This window comes from Sander lucioperca, chromosome 11 (genome assembly GCF_008315115.2).
Source record: "Sander lucioperca isolate FBNREF2018 chromosome 11, SLUC_FBN_1.2, whole genome shotgun sequence".
Classification (NCBI taxonomy): domain Eukaryota; kingdom Metazoa; phylum Chordata; class Actinopteri; order Perciformes; family Percidae; genus Sander; species Sander lucioperca.
The window spans coordinates 29849676-29868324 of record NC_050183.1 but is presented as its reverse complement, the minus strand read 5'-3'; the positions used below and the strand labels follow the sequence as shown (position 1 = coordinate 29868324).

The 18649-nt window shown below is 40.6% G+C and overlaps 1 protein-coding gene across 3 annotated transcripts in view; it reads right to left on the bottom strand.

Moving 5' to 3' along the window:
• Positions 1–6585: 6585 nt before the first annotated feature.
• The window catches only part of st3gal3a (ST3 beta-galactoside alpha-2,3-sialyltransferase 3a), a 39344-nt gene continuing 27280 nt past the window's right edge, over positions 6586–18649 (bottom strand). For 2 of the 3 annotated variants that reach the window (XM_031311762.2, XM_031311764.2), the window contains exons 9-11: positions 13019–13165; positions 11624–11773; positions 6586–7408 (exon numbers count right to left, since the gene is read on the bottom strand). In XM_031311762.2, coding sequence (XP_031167622.1) covers positions 7304–7408; positions 11624–11773; positions 13019–13165 — 402 coding nt within the window. In that variant the 3' untranslated portion in view covers positions 6586–7303. The remainder of the gene's footprint in view (positions 7409–11623; positions 11774–13018; positions 13166–18649) is intronic. The other variant, XR_004898706.1, reaches the window with a different exon arrangement.

The window sequence follows — 18649 nt, the reverse complement described above, 5'->3', positions numbered from 1 at the left end:
CATTTTCCTGAGTCTACTCTAAAGGCCCAGACACACAGAGCCGACGGCCAAACATCGGCAGAAAAGGCAGTTGGACTGATCAGTGTCCCCGAGTTGGTCAAAAAAGTGCCTCGGAACACACCAAAGCGACGAGACGTAATACGTCTCCATAACAGCAGGTGGCGCTAATCTGTATTGTCGGCCAAAAATTTAAACCGGCAGCTGATTGGACGAACGCGTCATGTGGGTCTGGTTTCTCTGGAAATTCAAAGACAGACTGTCATGGCGGCTTGTTCAGAATACGATCTCATATTGTTCTAAAATAGTTCACCGAAACGTGTTTCTGAAAACATTTTAAGCGAGAAATAGGCCATGCAGTTGCTGAATCTGTCTTCATTTCAGATCAACAAAGGTCAGTTTAAGGCCCTGTTTACACGATGATGCTCGCGGGGTGAAAACGAAAAATTATTTTATTGGATGTGCCTTTCGTTTATACGGCGACGCCGTTTTTGGGGCTTAAAAACGCCAAAAAGCGAAACCATCCTCCAGAGTGGAAATCTTAAAAACGCTCCACCATCGCGTTACCGTCTAAAGGCTAAAAACGCAGAAGTCTGAAGACAGCAGTGTGGAGAGAGAGACGAGAAAAATGCGTCCAGGTAGTCTGTTGTTACGGAGTAGGCTACAGAAATTATAGGCTCCTGTTATCTAAAAGATTATCAATGTAATGGCTCAATATTTGAATGATTTCGACAATGTGGATAAGGTTCTTATAGTTCAATGACCATATGTAGGCTATTTATTTGAGCCAGAGAAGGGCTGCGAGGCTCAGGATATTGGTAGTGCTCCCGTGGGTGCTGTGCTGTGGCTCGGTCGACTGTGCCGGTCATCATCAGACAAACATGCAACTCCACCTCCTTGTCTTTCCAGACAAGCTTTTGTTGTTCGCTTCGACATGTTTTGGTTTAGCGCTACTAAGGAGAGAAATAGGAGGAAGGTTCTACGTAGGCGCGCGGCCTTGGTGGTGTTGTGTGGCAGTGCCACCTAGCTGCCTGGCATGCATACTACATCGAATTTCACACACTTTTGCGTCACCATATGCACGCAGATTTCCCCCCCAAATCTCTCGTCTAAACACGGAATAAAAAGTGAGAACACAATGCCACTTTTGCGTTTTCTCTTCAGATCGTTTCCGTCTAAACATAGCCTAACAGATTTTCGTCAGATTTTGAGAGACTCTAGTCACGCTCATTCCGCTCCCCGTTTCCGGGTTAGCACTCTACCAATCAGATGGGTCATTTGAGTCCAACTGCCGGCAGTGCCCGCCCCGCCGATTATACATGTCAAATCGGCCAAAATGAAGGACGGCGGCCCCTCGGACGGACGACGGCACGGAACACACCGAACAGACTCGAGTCACTGACCTCGCCAGACTGTCCAACGGCCGATTATCGGCTATGTGTGTCCGGGCCATTAGCGTTGTTGCACCTGTTGGGGCAGCACAAGTGACATCTTTATCATTCTTATTGGTAGATGAAATTTTATGACCTTATAAATTCCAATCAAAGCAATGCGACAGCAAATCCCACAACACAACAGCATTTTGCTACAACACGACAGCATTGTCATAAGAGACAAACAGACAGAAACCAAGGAGCTCTGTAACGTCAATAACGCTCTAATTTACATTTCTAATCAATTTTAAACGACTGTTGGTCTAGTTATTCACCTCTTTCAGCGCTATCTGGCGATGCCGCTAGAGCAGGGGTCAGCAGGGGTTACCATGGTTACGTGTCTTCAACGACAAAGAGACTCTTAGGAAGTGAGGTTGGAAATTACAGCTTAGTGCGTCCAAAAAGATCCACACTACTGTTTATTTACACAAAAGTATGTTGAACGATAGTATACATATTGTATCTATGTAATGCAGAGTGTGCGACTTCAGACGCAACCATAATTTGGAGTTTAAAGTCAGAATTCTGAGAATAAAGTCTGACTTTTTTTTCTTAAAATTCTAGCTTTAATAGACTGACAAAGACAGACAAATACAGATAATGTGAATGAGCTATAGAGTATGTAGGGAAATATTAGCCCAATGTTATCAGCTGAATAAAAATATCTGTGATTGAAGATAATAATAAAGACAAATAATGCCTTTAAATATTTAAATTCCTTTGATTATTGCTGATAATTTATTTTTTATTACGGTGGCCCTGAAGTGCGCGACAGCAAATCCCACAACGCAACAGCATTTCAGCGTTGTCGTTACTACCGCATTGCATTGTGGGATATTTGTATTGAACACTGTAATATTTTACCGGAAATAGTATGCAATTCACGCACTATTGGTTTCATACTAAGTTATTGGACATAATAAAAAATCTCACATACTGTTTTAGCTGCTAAATAGCATGTTAGTGTGGAATTTCGGACGCAGCCTATGACTTTATTCTCAGAATTCTGACTTTAAACTTTAAAGTCAGAACTCAAAGACATTTTTTCACAAGTGGCCCTAATCCTCTTCCATAGATTTACTCAATAAGCTTTAGAGTATTTTGTACCTCCAAGACAGTAATTTGTCTAAAGTAAAATAGTGGATTACTGACTTCAAGGTGAATCCCTATTTACAGATTGTGTGAGAACTACTACTAAAAATCAAAAGCCAGAAAAAACTAAGAAAAAAACAAGAAATGTTTGGGGACTCTTTGAATACTGTTGAATTCTTTCTTTTTTTTATTTTCTGTGATCACTAAGATTATTAAATGTTTCTTTTAGAAAATAAGAGGCTTCTGCAGTAGCCTATATTCCTCTATCACAACCAATGGGGGCTCTGGGATGAGACGGACTAATATGACGGCAAGTGGTTTCACTTAGCTTGTTTGTCTTCACTTAGTGGTCATTAAACGTGTAACACAGAGATGACTTGTAAACAGCTTGACTCAGCACACAATGACTCACTGAAGCCTTCGTGTTTACCTCCATTCACTCATAAACATGGAATTACTGCTTATAAAACAGCACCTGGATACTGGGACTGAGTGTCCAACAGGCTGGCTGCAGCCAACTGTACAGTAGGTGTCAACACTGCACAAACATCTTCATCTTACAGGCCATTTGGTCCCGGAAATCTTAAAAAAAAAAGATATCTTAAAAATAAATAAAAATACAAATCAACTTTTTCAAAGATTTTCGAGAATCAAAAGAAATTTGTCACGTCAAATGTTAAAGTCGGTCCAGTCGTTGACTTGTGCAATTCAAGAAAGACTGCAGCACTGGGCCTAAATTGCCCCCCACCAGACATAAACCACTGGGCCTAAGGACTTTTTTTTGTGTGGCATTTTTAGGCCTTTATTTCTGACAGGACAGCTTTAGACATGGAAGGGGCGAGAGAGGGGGGAATGACATGCAGCAAAAGGGCCGCAGGTCGGAACCAAACACCGCGGCTGCTACGGCGAGGACTGAGCCTCTGTATACGGGCGAGCGGTCTACCAGGTGAGCCACCCAGGCGCTGGGAATTATATTTGAATGTATTTTAAGACGTTTTTAAGACGGTTGGAAACTTTTCTATTTATATTTTCAAATCTCCGGTTAGCTTTTAGCTCTGACTTAATGTAGGGCCCTATGGAATCTGTCTCATAGCTTTTTAAAATCTATATATATATATATATATATATATATATATATATACACACACACAGTGAGGAAAATAAGTATTTGAACACCCTGCTATTTTGCAAGTTCTCCCACTTAGAAATCATGGAGGGGTCTGAAATTGTCATCGTAGGTGCATGTCCACTGTGAGAGACAATCTAAAAACAAAAATCCAGAAATCACAATGTATGATTTTTTAACTCTTTATTTGTATGATACAGCTGCAAATAAGTATTTGAACACCTGTCTATCAGCTAGAATTCTGACCCTCAAAGACCTGTTAGTCTGCCTTAAAAAATCATATATTGTGATTTCTGGATTTTTTTTTTTAGATTATGTCTCTCACAGTGGACATGCACCTACGATGACAATTTCAGACCCCTCCATGATTTCTAAGTGGGAGAACTTGCAAAATAGCAGGGTGTTCAAATACTTATTTTCCTCAGTGTGTATATATATATATGATTTTTTTTCATTACAAAAAAATTCTCATCTCAAGCTCAGGATTGAGACAAAAGTATGATTCCACAATTTTGAATGATTTCAGGACTTTGGTGAGTACACCATTGCTCTCATTACTGACAGAAACGGTGGACAATGCCAAAATAAGACTCAAGTCTAAATGTACTATTTTAAATTAAGTATTTAAAACAAGGGAAGAAATTTGCCATTTGATATTTCAACCTTGTAATTTAAAGTAATTTGATATGATTTTTAAATGTCTTTCTTCTTTTTCTCAAAAAAAAGATGTTACACGTTAAACGATTCTTATGTTGCAATGCCACTTGTTAAAAAAACAACAGACACGTTAAAATACAGCATCCTTATATCTTTATTGTATAATGTGTTCTTGTGCATAGCCTACAATAAATATGGGAATACTTTGGATTGAGCATCTGACCACGATCCACAAACTATGCAGGCCAGAGTGTGTAAAGCAACACAAACACATACACCCTTCACAATGGAGTGGATCTCAGTGTTACTATCACAGAGGTAAATAAAGAGCCTGAGATAGCAGCCCTCGGCAGGGCCGAGTGAAGAGAGTGGGGGGGGGGACGTTTTGGTGTTCTGCTGTTATTCTGGGCAATGAATAGAAAAAACTGAGATCAGAGTGAGTTTTTAAGATCACCTTAAGAGAAGAACTGGGTGGGTCTTTACTAGAGATGGTCTGATACCATTTTTTTTTAAACTTCCTGATATCGATTCCGATACCTGAACTTGCGTATTGGCCGATACCGAGTACCGATCTGATACCAGTGCGTCATATATTTTATCATGTTTTAACAGCAGTATACTACTATCCCTGTATGGATGTGATATGATTGCTATCATTGTTGTTAAACTCTGTGTGAAACATGAACAAACACACAAACAATGAACGCCGTAGAACTTTCTCGTATTATCCAGTATAACAGCGAGTCATAGCGGAAAAAGAACATAAATAAACTACTTTAAAGCAGATTTTCTTCATGGCTAAATTACGTGGTATCAGATCGGTGCATAAACTCCAGTACTCGCCGACACCATTTTAGGCAGTATCGGAGGCTTTTCCCGATACTGGTATCGGTATCTGAACATCTGTAGTCTTTACATCCAGCATCAGCATCATAACCGTGTCCAACACCATTGTTTCACATCAATGCATAAGCAATCATTCAGTGCCCCCATAATACATTTTAGGCAGAAAATAATTGAATACGGTTAAACTCAGAGCTGGACCCTGTTCTTCGCGTGTCACTGGCTAACCCGTATTAGTTAATACGGGTTAGCCAGTTTACCCTTTACTGCGGTATGAGAACTACTAGGGGTGTGCAAAAAAAAAAAAAAAAAAATCGATTCACATTCAAATCGCGATTCAAGCTCTACTGATTCAAAATCGATTCATAGAATTCCAAAAATCGATTCATATTTTTTAATAATAAAAAAATAATTTTGATTTATTATTATTTTTTTAAATTGTATGTCTACTGCAATCACATGGGAGAAGTAACCACATTTACATACTGTGAATCATTTTTTAATCGAGAATCGTTTTTGAATCGAAAATCGATTTTGAATCGAATCTTGAGCCTAAAAATCGATATTCGAATTGTGACATTTTCTGAATCGTGCACCCCTAATAACTACAGCGACAGATCCCAATGATTTCCTCTAAAATCTGAATTGTACCTTGAAAATAAGGAGCAAACACTGTCATAATACAGCTTCTTGGGCTATACAGCTGGATATGAACTTTATGTGCTAAAGAACTCAAAAACAATCAAATCAAGCTAATGCCATCTGTGTACGACAGTGCCCGGATGTGGCTTAATACACCGCAGTGGAATACGATTCATATGGATTCATGTAGTCATGCAAAGCAATTCCTTTTGTATGTCGGACAGAAAGATATAAACAGTTGTGATTTACCCCAAATTCTTACGAAATGAACCTCTGAAACAAGCTCTCCTTTTGAGTGGAATGGGGCGGGCTGACACCACCAGCTGACGAGCCTCTCAAGGTCCGGACCAACAATCCCGGAAATTAAACGTTGTCCATATAGACCAAATCGGACCCAGCCCAGACCCAGTGTTATGAATATCAATCTTTTGTGTTTTTAAATATATTTACTGTTCAATAAATTGTAAGTGACATTGAATGTATATATGTGTATATATAATAGATTTGTGATCCGTCGGATCTAATTGCATCATAGTGTGAAACACCGTTTTACTGCCGCTGTTAGTATGTGAAGTCGTGAACGGAGCGCCGCAAAGATGCGGTGGAGACGGAGCGAGACTACGTCGCCTCTAACAGCTTGTTCAAGTCACAGTGAATTGGGGCAAAGTGTGGTTACACTTTTCAAAACTCCACGCAGACAACGTTCGCTGCAATATAATGGCGAGCCGAAAGTGGCCGCAGCGAGTTCGCAACTTGAATGTACTGTATGTTGTTTTGTTTTTTTGTTATCGTCACTCGTTGCAGACCAGATACTGACTTTTGAGTAAAACGTCTTAGAAGCCCTGGTCTGGTCAGTACGCCGGACTTTGCCTTTGAGTGTGATGTCCATGCTGAGGCAGCACTTGTTCCTGTTTTATACCGACTCAACTAAAGCTCCGATAATTGCCATGTCGCTTTAACAGAATGGGTTTACCCACAGATGTCAGAGACTGGTCCAGGACGGCTGAGTCATGTGTAATGTAGTGTGCACCCTGTTTACCACAGAAACCGGAAGATATAAATAAGAGGCTATACGTGTATTGCGGATTACATTCAGATGTGCGAGCAGAAGGACACTTCTAGAGGTATTCTTGGCACAGGATCAAAGTTTAAACCCAACATCTTTATCCTCTCCTCCTCTCCGCAGCCTGCAACAGTTACAGCAGGAGGGCAGCCAGGTCTAGGTGCTGCTTTGATTGCTAAAACACTGCGGACGTACCCCTGAACCGTGGCACTAAACCATGTAAATATACACTAACCTGCACCCTGGAAAAGCTAAATACAGAGGCTTGCAATACTTTAATATGTGACACTGGGGCAGAGTGTTCCGCTCAATAAGCCTCATATACACACAGTGTCTCAGAGAGCAGTGTGCTCTCTGCTGGGACCGTGGCCCACCCAGCCTTTCGGCCCCCCTCTTCGTTCGCTGGAGCAGGGGAAGGTGAACGCAGTGCTGCATCCTGAGTGCAGACCATCAGCATCCTGCACCACAGATGCCATTGGTCCAGTCCTGGATGACTCCAGCCTTGACCAGCTTCAGCAGGAACTCCTTCTCTTTCGATATGTTGTGAGTCCAGGACTGCAGAGGGGACAGAGGCACACAGGACTGAAGATAGCTGCTAGAGATTTACTGTAGACAGTACAATACATTCAACAGTTGGGGGTTCTACATTTTTCACCTTTTAGATTTTAGAACATTTAATTCATTTGTTTTTCCACTTTCAACAAACAAAGCATATTAGTAGCTGTATTTGTGGCCATTACATTATAATATAATTTGCACAATGTGTTTACAACCATAAACAATACGGTTTATTCAAGGCCAATATCAATACCAATTATTAGTAGTTAATGAAACCGATAACCGATATTTGGAACCGACATGCATTTTCAGTGAAAATGAAAATCTTTAAGTAAAAATTAAGATTTTGGAATGTTACAAACTCCAACACAAAACTTTGTTTAAATGCTTTAAGCGATTATATAATAAATGAGAAACTTTCAACATAATACCCAGTAACAGAGAGTCAGATGGTGTTGTGGGCGGGACATTAAGTCAGACTCAGTGGTGAGTGAAACCGAAGCAGAGGGAGAGACACAGAGCTGTAGACGAGGCAAAGTAGACCACTTTTTAATTCATTAACTTTATCTGTTATCAGGCAAATAAAACGCCAATACAGATAATCTGCAAACTGCCAAACAAACGGCCCGATAACATATAGAACAGATAGTCTATCCCTACAATCAATGTTATGATTGAGAATTGATTTAAGTTGCATTTGGTATTTACGGGAATTCATTAATTACAGAAAAACATTTATTTTGAAGTCTCCGCACAATGCTCGTCGTGAGAGAGACCAACCCAGTCTCACGGCAGTTCGTGAAATGGTCACGTTATTTAATCTATTCATTCGTGTACACGGACACGTTTCTCTCGTTTATTTCGTGGTGGTCAGCACGTATTTTAAACTAATGTATTTCATTGGGAAGCATCTTTCGTGATCACAGCACGACTGCGGTAGCGAGTAGTATGAAATGTCGAAAATCAGTGCAGGGAGGTTGGATGGGTCAAACAACACAGGACTTTCACCCCGGACACCGGGGATCGTGTCCCGGCATTTGACGTGTCCTTTCCCCGTTGTTCTTTTCCTAAACCCAACCTCCGTATAGATGCTTCCCATTACGTGCTGACCAGCACGAAATAAACGAGAAAAACGTGTCCGTGTACACGAATCAGTAGATTAAAATTAACGTGACCATTTTACGAACTGCCGTGAGACTGTGTTGGAGAGACTCACAACATAGCAAGCTAGCAGCAAGCACGGACAATTTAACAATTTAATGCTCCAGTGAAAGGTTTTACAATCGTTATAATTTGATGTTAGCGATTTTCAGCGGGTGAAGAAGTATTCTGATCCTTTACTCAAGTAAAAGTACTAATACCACACTGTAAAAATACTTGTGTCTGCCTGTGCTTCGAGGGAATAATGGTGGCGTAATACCATGGGCATTGATACACATTTTTCTGAGTATTGTCGACACTTCTTCCCTTGGAATGATGCGAGGCTTAGGATGGTGATGTTGGTTAGTCTTTTCTGCCCAACACTTTGGTCCAGAGGATTTTTAAACTGCATAGCCAATGTCTCTGGAGAGTCAGCGTGGTATAAAAAAAACCAAAAAAAAACCCATCTCCACCTGGTATTAACATGTGATCTATCTGGATACGTTATCTGGATGATGACATCTGATCACAGGCCTTTAGATATACGCCCGGTATTAATACTGTAAGAGAACACGTACAGTCTCCTTTCTCCTCGCATTGTGATCACATCTCCGTATGCAACGTGAGGGTCTTGTGACAGCCAGAGACAGCCGAAGGCATCTGTAGGCTACTTTTCAGTAACCTTAACATTACTCATACTGTAAGAAGGTAATCACAGCCAGTGGAGAAGCTTGCTAATGCTAGTTTGATCTGCATTTCAGCCTTGCTAACGTTTTTAAACGCCATTTATTTATTATCTTATTGAAAAGTAATTTACTGTCATGTGCTGGCTGTTTGACATGTTCTATTGGTTTGTCTACGTGATTTTGTCTCCGAGCAGCCACTGTCGTGAGTCACATGGGTCTGGGTCATTAAGGGTTTAGTCATCAGTAAACATTTCTATAATTTTAAACTTCACTTATGTCCAATTGAACAGCATTGGGTTCTCGACTGATGGTCAGACTAATGAGAACGTGACCTCGGACTCTGTCCAATCCCTTTGTTTTTGTACTATTTTCTGACATTTTAGAGAGTGAATGATTAACCCATCAATTGAGAAAATAATGAAATAATAATACATGTAATAGTTTCAGCCCTAAATAACATCACGGTCAATATCAAGAGTTATGCTGAGTGCAAAAATGTATCGACTAATAAAGCCAAAAAAAACGTTTTGTTGTCTTTTTTGGCAACGTAAGAATCAGTTATAATTAAAATTGTGGCTCTTGCAATTGGAAAATCTCACTCTAATATTGATTCGCATTTAAAAAACAATAAAGAATTAATTTCTAATTCGTACTTTGTAATATACAACATCTCAGATTAAAAAAAAAGTCACGCCGTGCAAACATAATGGTGGTGGTCTCTTGTTAAAAAATGCCGCCTACAAAAAAAAAAAAAATAAATAAAAAATAAGAAGTCAGTGTAGGCTAGTGGAGGACTGTAGAAATGAGCTAATTTCTCTCCTGTCTCAATTATACATGCCGTGAGTCGGGGCCAAGCAGCTCTGTGCCTCTTTGAACTGAAACACAAGTCTTGTGAAAAAAGGACGAAGGGGATTGCATGTCTGTCTCAGTAACCTGGGCTAAGAGTGATTTATGAGCAGGCTGGAGACTATGAAGTGTGAACACTGTATGTAGTGCGCCGTGACTGAAAAACCAGTACCCAGCAACGTTCCTACACTTGAGATTTCATACACATCCCAGGCCACCACGCAGCATGCTGGGTAAATCCCTCCTGAGAGGCATTTTAAATGAGAGAAAAGGTCACAGTAAACTGTTCCAGTGTTGCGTAAACCTGGAAAACTAACAAATAGGATGGTGGTCTACATGTTGGTCAGAATGCTAACAAATTTGGGGGTTGTGAACAATGTGTGGGAGTACCGTCCATTAGGAGAAAAATGTGGAGGAAATAGTGGGTCACACACCTGTGGATGGAGGGGATGAATCATCAACTTAGAAGTCTGACTGAGTCCTTCACAAATTTAGGCTACTACTGCACCATAAATCTAGCAAAAAAAGGCAATTAAGGTTTCTGTCAAATGGCTACAAGGTTTCAGCAGATACACCAATTTCTTTAAGTTAAACTAATAACTGAATTGTCCTCACTTTGCTGCAGCTGTTGTGCATATTTCATTTGTTCAGAGAACATAATATAAGGGGTGCCATCACTGCGGAGTTTTCAGAACAAGGAGATAAATATTGATTTCTTAGCAAAAAGGTTAATTCAGTTTGACATTAAAGTGATGGTTAAATCAAAAATACATTTCCTAGTATCCTTATCCTGTGTCCCTGACCGCGCCGCTAACCCCGCCCATCATATAAAACCACTCCTGACTGAGATTGTGGGTCGCAGCAGCTAGCAGAGCGATATCATGGGTCAGATGGGTGTGTGTGGAGGTCAGTTGTAAAATAAATGAAGAAAAAAGAATCAAAAGAATGAAGTTGAGGTCCTCCCAGGTGGGCGAGGTGTGGTTGAAATCTAACAGTCCTCTTCAGCTTTGTAGCTCTGTAATCCCAAAACCACACTTGAGCAATCCAATCAAATTGAAAAGATTTGATTTAAATCCCTCTCATGACTTATCCCCCGCTCACATATTCTGTTTCACTCAGAAATACGCCACATCACGGAAGATTGAGACGATCCAACTGCTGTTTTGCTCTGACTTTGAGGGGAACACACTGGTGGCACTTGTAGCACATACCAGGTGAGCTGCAGACGTGATTAAAATACTCAAGCCTGAATGTGCTAATCCATGGAGGGAATGTGTGTGGGTGTGATGATGCACCGATCGATGTAAACCTGCGATGAAGACAGTGCCAGTGTGTGGGCTTACATAGAAAACGATAACATACGTTCTGACCCATGTCGTGCCCTGCTGGTGTTTATAGCCCTTACATTTATTTAACAGGAAGAATGGATCAAAGAAAAAAGGCGGATACATGTCAGAGTGGCTTAAAAACTGTTAGACTTAAGTCTTGAGCTACAGAAAAGCTCAGTTTTATAATCATACCAAATCAGGTCTTTAGTTACCTCTTTGATGGCCGACATCCTGATGTGCTGATCATAGTAGTGCAGAGGGGCATCGGGGGTGTTCATATTGTAACCAAATCCAGCTACAGCTACTTCATCACAGTTATGAAGGGCCATCGTTATGGCAACTGTCCCCAGGGTCGGGATATTCTGAAAAACAGACAACCGAGACTAGTATCCCGGATCATGAACAGTATGTAGTCTCACTGCGTTCAGAGCTTACAAAGCGGATGACTGGTGCAGGGACGCAGACTGACTGGTAGACTGGAGTCTGCGATGATAGGATGTGTGTTCTGATTTGTCGCGACATTACCCCATCAAGTTGTGATAGAGCTATAGTGCGTAGTTTCTGTCTCCCCCATGAGGAATTCTAAGTAATGTCTTCAGAAGATGTAATTATCTTCACTCGAGCTTCTGCACGCGAAAGTTGTTGGACTACTCCATTTTTTAAACACAGCCATACTGAGAAATACAGAGGGAGTTTTGTGGAGCTGATAGTCTTAAATAGCTTTATATCAACTCATTTGGCAATGGTTTAAATGTAATGGACGCTCATTTTTACAAAAAAAGTTATGCGCTAAAGTTTTAATATTGCGTCCGCATCTTGAATTTCTACAGATGAATTATCAACAGTGTCGTGGCTGACTGACACTGCACCGAGGACCGAGCTGGTCCGAAGAGAAGAGCCGAACGGCGCCGCGGCTACGACAAAGGTAGGCCTCTAATTCTTACCTTCAGTCTGGCGGACTAGCGTTAGCTTCAGAATCAGAATCAGAAAGGATTTTATTGCCAAGTACGTTTTTTAACACATACAAGGAATTTGTTTTGGTGTTGTTGGAATTTGATGGAATATTAAACAATATAACTATAAGTATAAACAATATAAGTATATGTACACAGTATGTATTAAATTAAAAATAAAGATATAAATAAAAAATAAAGAGCAAAGAGCATTACAGCTTCTGCAGTTTTCAAATGCACAAGCAAAACCAAGCTCTGTAAACCCTAGATTAGCCCCGATAGTAGTACGTTTCCTCAGGGTTGTGGTTATACCGTGACAGTAGTGGACATGTGAATGTACAGGAGACAAGCCTTATGGTTATTGTGTGGATATCTTCCAGATGTGAAATATGAAGAATGGTTCTATTTTTAACAGCCTAATCGTGACACTTTGTTTTCAGACTGGTTTAGGCTCTGTGGAGGTGCTCGGCTCCCAGCAGCATCTGCTGTGTGTTCACAGAGGCCTTCATAATGCAAACAGACAGACAGGGGAGTCAGCTACCAGAGCTGCAGTCCTGACCATTAACTCACCGCTGTGTGTGAAACAGCTCGCTGTTCCTAACACTTTTCTACCTGGACAGAAAGCGTTGCTAGGAAAAACAACAGGTATCTCACCCCTCTGCCCATCTGTCCATTGTTGTAAGGTAAACCAATCAACTTGAAGGCGGCCTCCAGGATAAAGTAGGGGTTTAGGATGCGCATGCTGCTGGGGTCTCTTGGAATGTACATGGCCACCGACTTCCAGAACCCTTCAGTGCTGCGCTGAGAGACAAAGAGCGGGAGAATGAAACAGCGTGGTTAATGTGAACCTGCACGGAAGCGCATTGCTGCCACACCAGAAAAAGAAAAACAGATCACTGTCAGGTAATAATGTGAAACATTTGTCATGACAAGATGTTTTTAGTGTTATGTAAGGGAAGATGATTCTGGGATTATGATCCAAGACCATAGACTGTTAATATTAATGGGCAAAGCATCCGGTTCCGCGAAGTGCTGCAAATGCGGAAGTGCCTAAAACCTGCATTCTATCTGAATTCCAGCAGGGGGCGACACGTGCGGTTGCAAAAGGAGGTTGGTTTCTGTAGAAGTCTACAGTGGTGGAATGTAACGAAGTACAAATACTTCGTTACTGTACTTAAGTACATTTTTCATGTATCTGTACTTTACTTAAGTACAATCAATAGTGTATACTTCTGACTTTTACTTTGTTACATTTTGCAGCAATTATCTATACTTTCTACTCGTTACATTTTCGTTACATTTTCTGATCAGTTTCCCCCCCTGCCAAAACGTCTTCTTGACCGTCACACGTTTGTAGTCCGCAGGGAAGCCTTCAGCAGCGGCCGTCCAGCTCCCTGTGCCGCTCGCGATATTACGAATCCCACTATGGCCACGCCAAGACCCGCCCTTCAATAGCATTTATTGGCCAGGCTCCCGGTACTACCACTGCTCCTATTACTGCTGCTGCTCCCTTCTATATACAGTCTATGGCTGCTCCCGATACTCTGCTTGGTCATATGTGAAGCATCCGTTCACATAGGGTTATTATACAACCCGAATATTTATCTTAAAAACACTCCTGGTCCTCCTCAGCTGTGCCGCCACATACTTGTTGTCCAAGCCCATGTGTTCTTGCTAAATAAATGTGTGCAGCATTCACTGTCCCGTGGGAAATAATGCAAAGTCGAGCTTCACGCAGATCACCCTGATAATAAACGTTGATTGTAAGTCAGAATGTAAACTGGGCCACAGATGGTAAGCACAATTAAATTAACCTAAAACTAACTTAATGCCACAGCCCATAGTTTTTTTTTTTAATTATTAGAATATAGACATTAAGAGAATAAATCGTTATGCAAGTACTTTTACTTTTAATACTTAAAGTACATTTAAAATCAGGTACTTTCTACTTTTACTTAAGTAGGGTTTTCATTGTTGTACTTTTAATTTTACTAAAGTAAATATATCTCTGGTTATTTGTACTTTTACTTAAGTACTGAGATTCAGTACTTCCTCCACCACTGGAAGTCTATGAGAAAGCGACCACTTCTCACTTGATTTATTACCTCGGTAAACATTTTCATAATGCGTTTATGGTCGCAATCGCTAGTGTTCATTCTTCCGCAATACAGAATGATGTTCATTTTTTGAATAAAATGATAAAGCAGGGGGTGTTTTAGGGCATGGCTATGATGTGACTGACAGTTTGCAGCCTGTCTTGTATGTAATATAACTATGGGACAAACCTTCCCTAAGGTACCAAACTGACCTTGAATTAAGTAGGCTAGCTTTCAGCAGCAGTTGCATCCAGATTGCCAGTGAAAGTGTGTAGCGTAGAGTGTAAGCAGCGTTGACAACTCTCAGCTATTGTCACAGTCAGATAGTGCCCAACAGTCTATGGCTCCTCCCTCACTCTTCCCTCTCGTCTAAAATCGTCACATCCGCAACCAGGATGGCTGCGCCCGTTATGGCAAACTCGACGGATAGCAGATCTTCACAAACCAATGGGTGACATCACACATGCTCTGTCCATTAATATTTACAGTCAATGTTCAAGACCTGCATTACCCTGTCAGCGTTCTAATTCGCAATAATGACCAGCTCGCTCTACATTATCCCGATTATTAAACGTATTCTTTTACGTACGGATTGCTCAGGTGCCGCCGGAAATTCCGGCGGATGTCCATCACCTTCCTCTTTTTTATGTGTTAAGTGTGTCATGTATGGATTTATGAGGACTATGGTTATCTCTGCAGGGTGAATCCAGACAGCTAGCTAGACTATCTGTCCAATCTGAGTTTTCTGTTGCACGACTAAAACAACCTTTGAACGTACACACGTTCCAACAAAACAAGTTCCTTCCCGAGGCTATTTTGCAGAGGCACTGTAGCTCCGTCCAAGTCCATTGTGATTGATTTAAAGAAAAACGATTTTCTCACAACCTGGAATGCTGTGTGGACTAGCCAGACCTTCCTCCGCAGCGCTGTGAAGGATGGTCTGGCAATGCGAGACTAGGTTCAAAGTAACAAACCAATTTCTGCAACAAAAAATGTTTGTGTACAGTTAAAAATTAATACAGACACTGTTTCTCAATAACCTCAAATATGTGAGCATTGTCTGTACGGACATAAATTGTTAATGATCAGACGACTTACATGACGATACCGGTATATCTATAATATATTGGCCCAAAGGATTTATCGATCACAGTTGCAAAAATTCATCCAGTATTTACCTGTAAGGAACTAATGTATTGCAGAAGTTCTTGTCATTTTTAAAAGATTTAAAATGATTATAACAACACTTAACTTTGTTTCAGTGTCATAATTTTCTTTACAGCATTTACTATATACACAATTCTAAAATTATTAAACAAAAAAAACATAAAACTGAAAGATATATCAGTCATCATAAATGTTAATGCGTAATAATTACCAATAATATTCACACCGTAAATATTTATCAATTCTTATTACCATGCCAAGTGGACAGGGGTGGAAAATATGATGGTGCTTAAGCAGCCCAGTGAAAGCAATAGCCTGAGCTGAGGCCTGGGGGAGGGGGTCAACACCATTAAAACACTGATGAAAAACAAGCGGAGCAAACAAAGCCAGTCAGAGAAGGAAGCCCCTGTATCAGTATACCTGGGGCCATTACACTAATTACCAGCAGTCTGCCCAGCAGTCCTGATGTCTCTTTATGAACAGTTACTGGGATACCTGCCTCCGAGTTCGCTCAGGTATGCTGGAGTGAGGGGCGGGGAGAAACCAAACAGCACTGATATGAGCTATTAGCTTTCTAGCATAGCGGTGTTACCCTGTTAGACTGTATGCGCCTCACTGACGGATCAGGTGGTAATCCTGTCTGACTGAGACCATTTTGCTCCTCTATCCCAGCGGGAAACCCAACACCTCTGCTCTGCTGGCAGCACTAGAAGGACACGAGTCTGTGGAAAACCCATCTGCACACAGCCGACGGGATCAGATGACAAGCGATTCTCACGTCCCTAATGACAGGATCAGTATACAGTTGTGTTCAGAATAATAGCAGTGTGTTTAAAAAAAGTGAATAATGCTCAAAATCCTTGGAATAGCTTTTAATTCCATAATATCAATGTATTGGGAACACTGCACATTCAATTCGAAATCAAAACATGACCAAAATTGATCAAGTTTGTGTTATACCTTTACAGAAAGTGTATAGCAGTATTTGCATTTTTCTTTACAAACTCAAACATTTACTGTCTCAAGGGTTCGCTTTACTTTGAATCACTGCACTAATATTTAGTTGCATAACCATTATTTCTGAGAACTGCTTCACATCTGTGTTGCATGGAGTCGACCAACTTCTGGCACCTGTGAACAGGTATTCCAGCCCAGGACGATTGAACTACATTCCACAATTCCTCTGCATTACTGGGTTTTGCCTCAGAAACAGCATTTTTGATGTCACCCCACAAGTTTTTTATGGGATTGAGGTCTGGGGATTGGGCTGGCCACTCCATAACATCAATCTTGTTCATCTGGAACCAAGACTTTGCTCGCTTACGCGTGTGTTTTGGGTCATTGTCTTGTTGAAAGACCCATTTCAAAGGCATTTCCTCTTCAGCATAAGGCAACATGACCTCTTCAAGTATTTTGATGTATTGAAACTGATCCATGATCCCTCGTATATGATAAATAGGCCCAACACTACAGTATGAGAAACATCCCCATAACATGATTTTTGCACCACCATGCTTTACTGTCTTCACAGTGTACTGTGGCTTGAATTCAGTGCATGGGGGTTGTCGGACAAACTGTCTGCGGCCCCTAGACCCAAAAAGAACAATTTTGCTCTCATCAGTCCACAGAACGTTGCCCCATTTCTCCTTTGGCCAGTCAATGTGTCCTTTGGCAAATTTCAACCTATTCAGTACATGTCTTTTTTTCAGCAATGGTACTTTGCGGGGGCTTCTAGCTGATAGCTTTGCTTCACATAGCCTTCTTCTGATCGTAGCAGTACTCACAGGTAACTTTAAGTCTTCTTTGATTTTCCTGGAGCTGATCATTGGTTGAGCCTTTGCCATTTTGGCTATTCTTCGATCCATTCGAATGGTAGTTGACCGGTTTTTCCCACGTCGTTCAAGCTTTAGATGCCATTTCAAGGCATTTGAAATAATTTTGGCTGAGCAGCCTATAATTTTCTGCACTTCTTTATATGTTTTCCCCTCTCCAATCAACTTTTTAATCAAAGTCTGCTGTTCCTCAGAACAATGTCTGGAACGACCCATTTCAGTGTGAAATGCACTATAACCAGCATGCACAACATTTGCTTCCTTCCTTCCTTAAATATGGGCCATAACTGACACCTGTTTCTTCACAGAATCAATCACCTCACTAATTGAACACAACACTGCTATTATTTTGAACATGCCCCTTTCAATTACAGATTCAATTACACAGAATGAGCAGCATGCATGTCATGACTGTTGGGTCTGTTGGTTTTCTAACACTAGTAAATTATTTGCCATGTAGAAATATCACTTCTACCAAACAATTTGATTTATGAGGTTAGTGATGTTGGACTGCTATTATTTTGAACACAACTGTATATGCTTATATACAGATAATTCTACATCAACAAATGTTAGTATACATACTATGTCACGAAGACAAGCTTCAGTAGCAGTAGGGCTGCACAATAAAAAAAAAATATCGCGATATCAACTTCCGCAATAAAAACACTGCGAAAGGCTACGACATATCACGAAAGACACATTTTTTGTTAGTCGAAAGAAAATATCAGTTGAAAACTGCACTTGTAACTGTCATTCTTTTTTAGTGGTGCCTTTATATTCAATTCAACGTTCAATTTGTTCAATAAAGGAATGTTGGAAATGATTTCCTTTCATTTGTTTTAAAGTCAACAAGTGATTTGTTGTATTTTAGTAGAATACTCAAAGAAGCCAAACACTGCTCATCTTAACACACTGCCCACACAAAGATGGATTAAAAAGGGCAAACTATCCCTTTAAATCATGCATTCATGCATGTTTTCTGACTTCATCCTGATTGTGGAAACATGGCAGAGGATACCACAAATAACTAAATCTCCTGCATAAAGATGGCAATTTGAGAAGCAATGTTCTTTGTTTTCTGGTTGCTCTGCAATTAAAACAGTTCAGGTATGTGGGTTTTACAAGCATGTTTAAATGCATTTGTAAAATAAAAAATAGACTAGAAGAGAAGTGTAAAAGCACGCCTC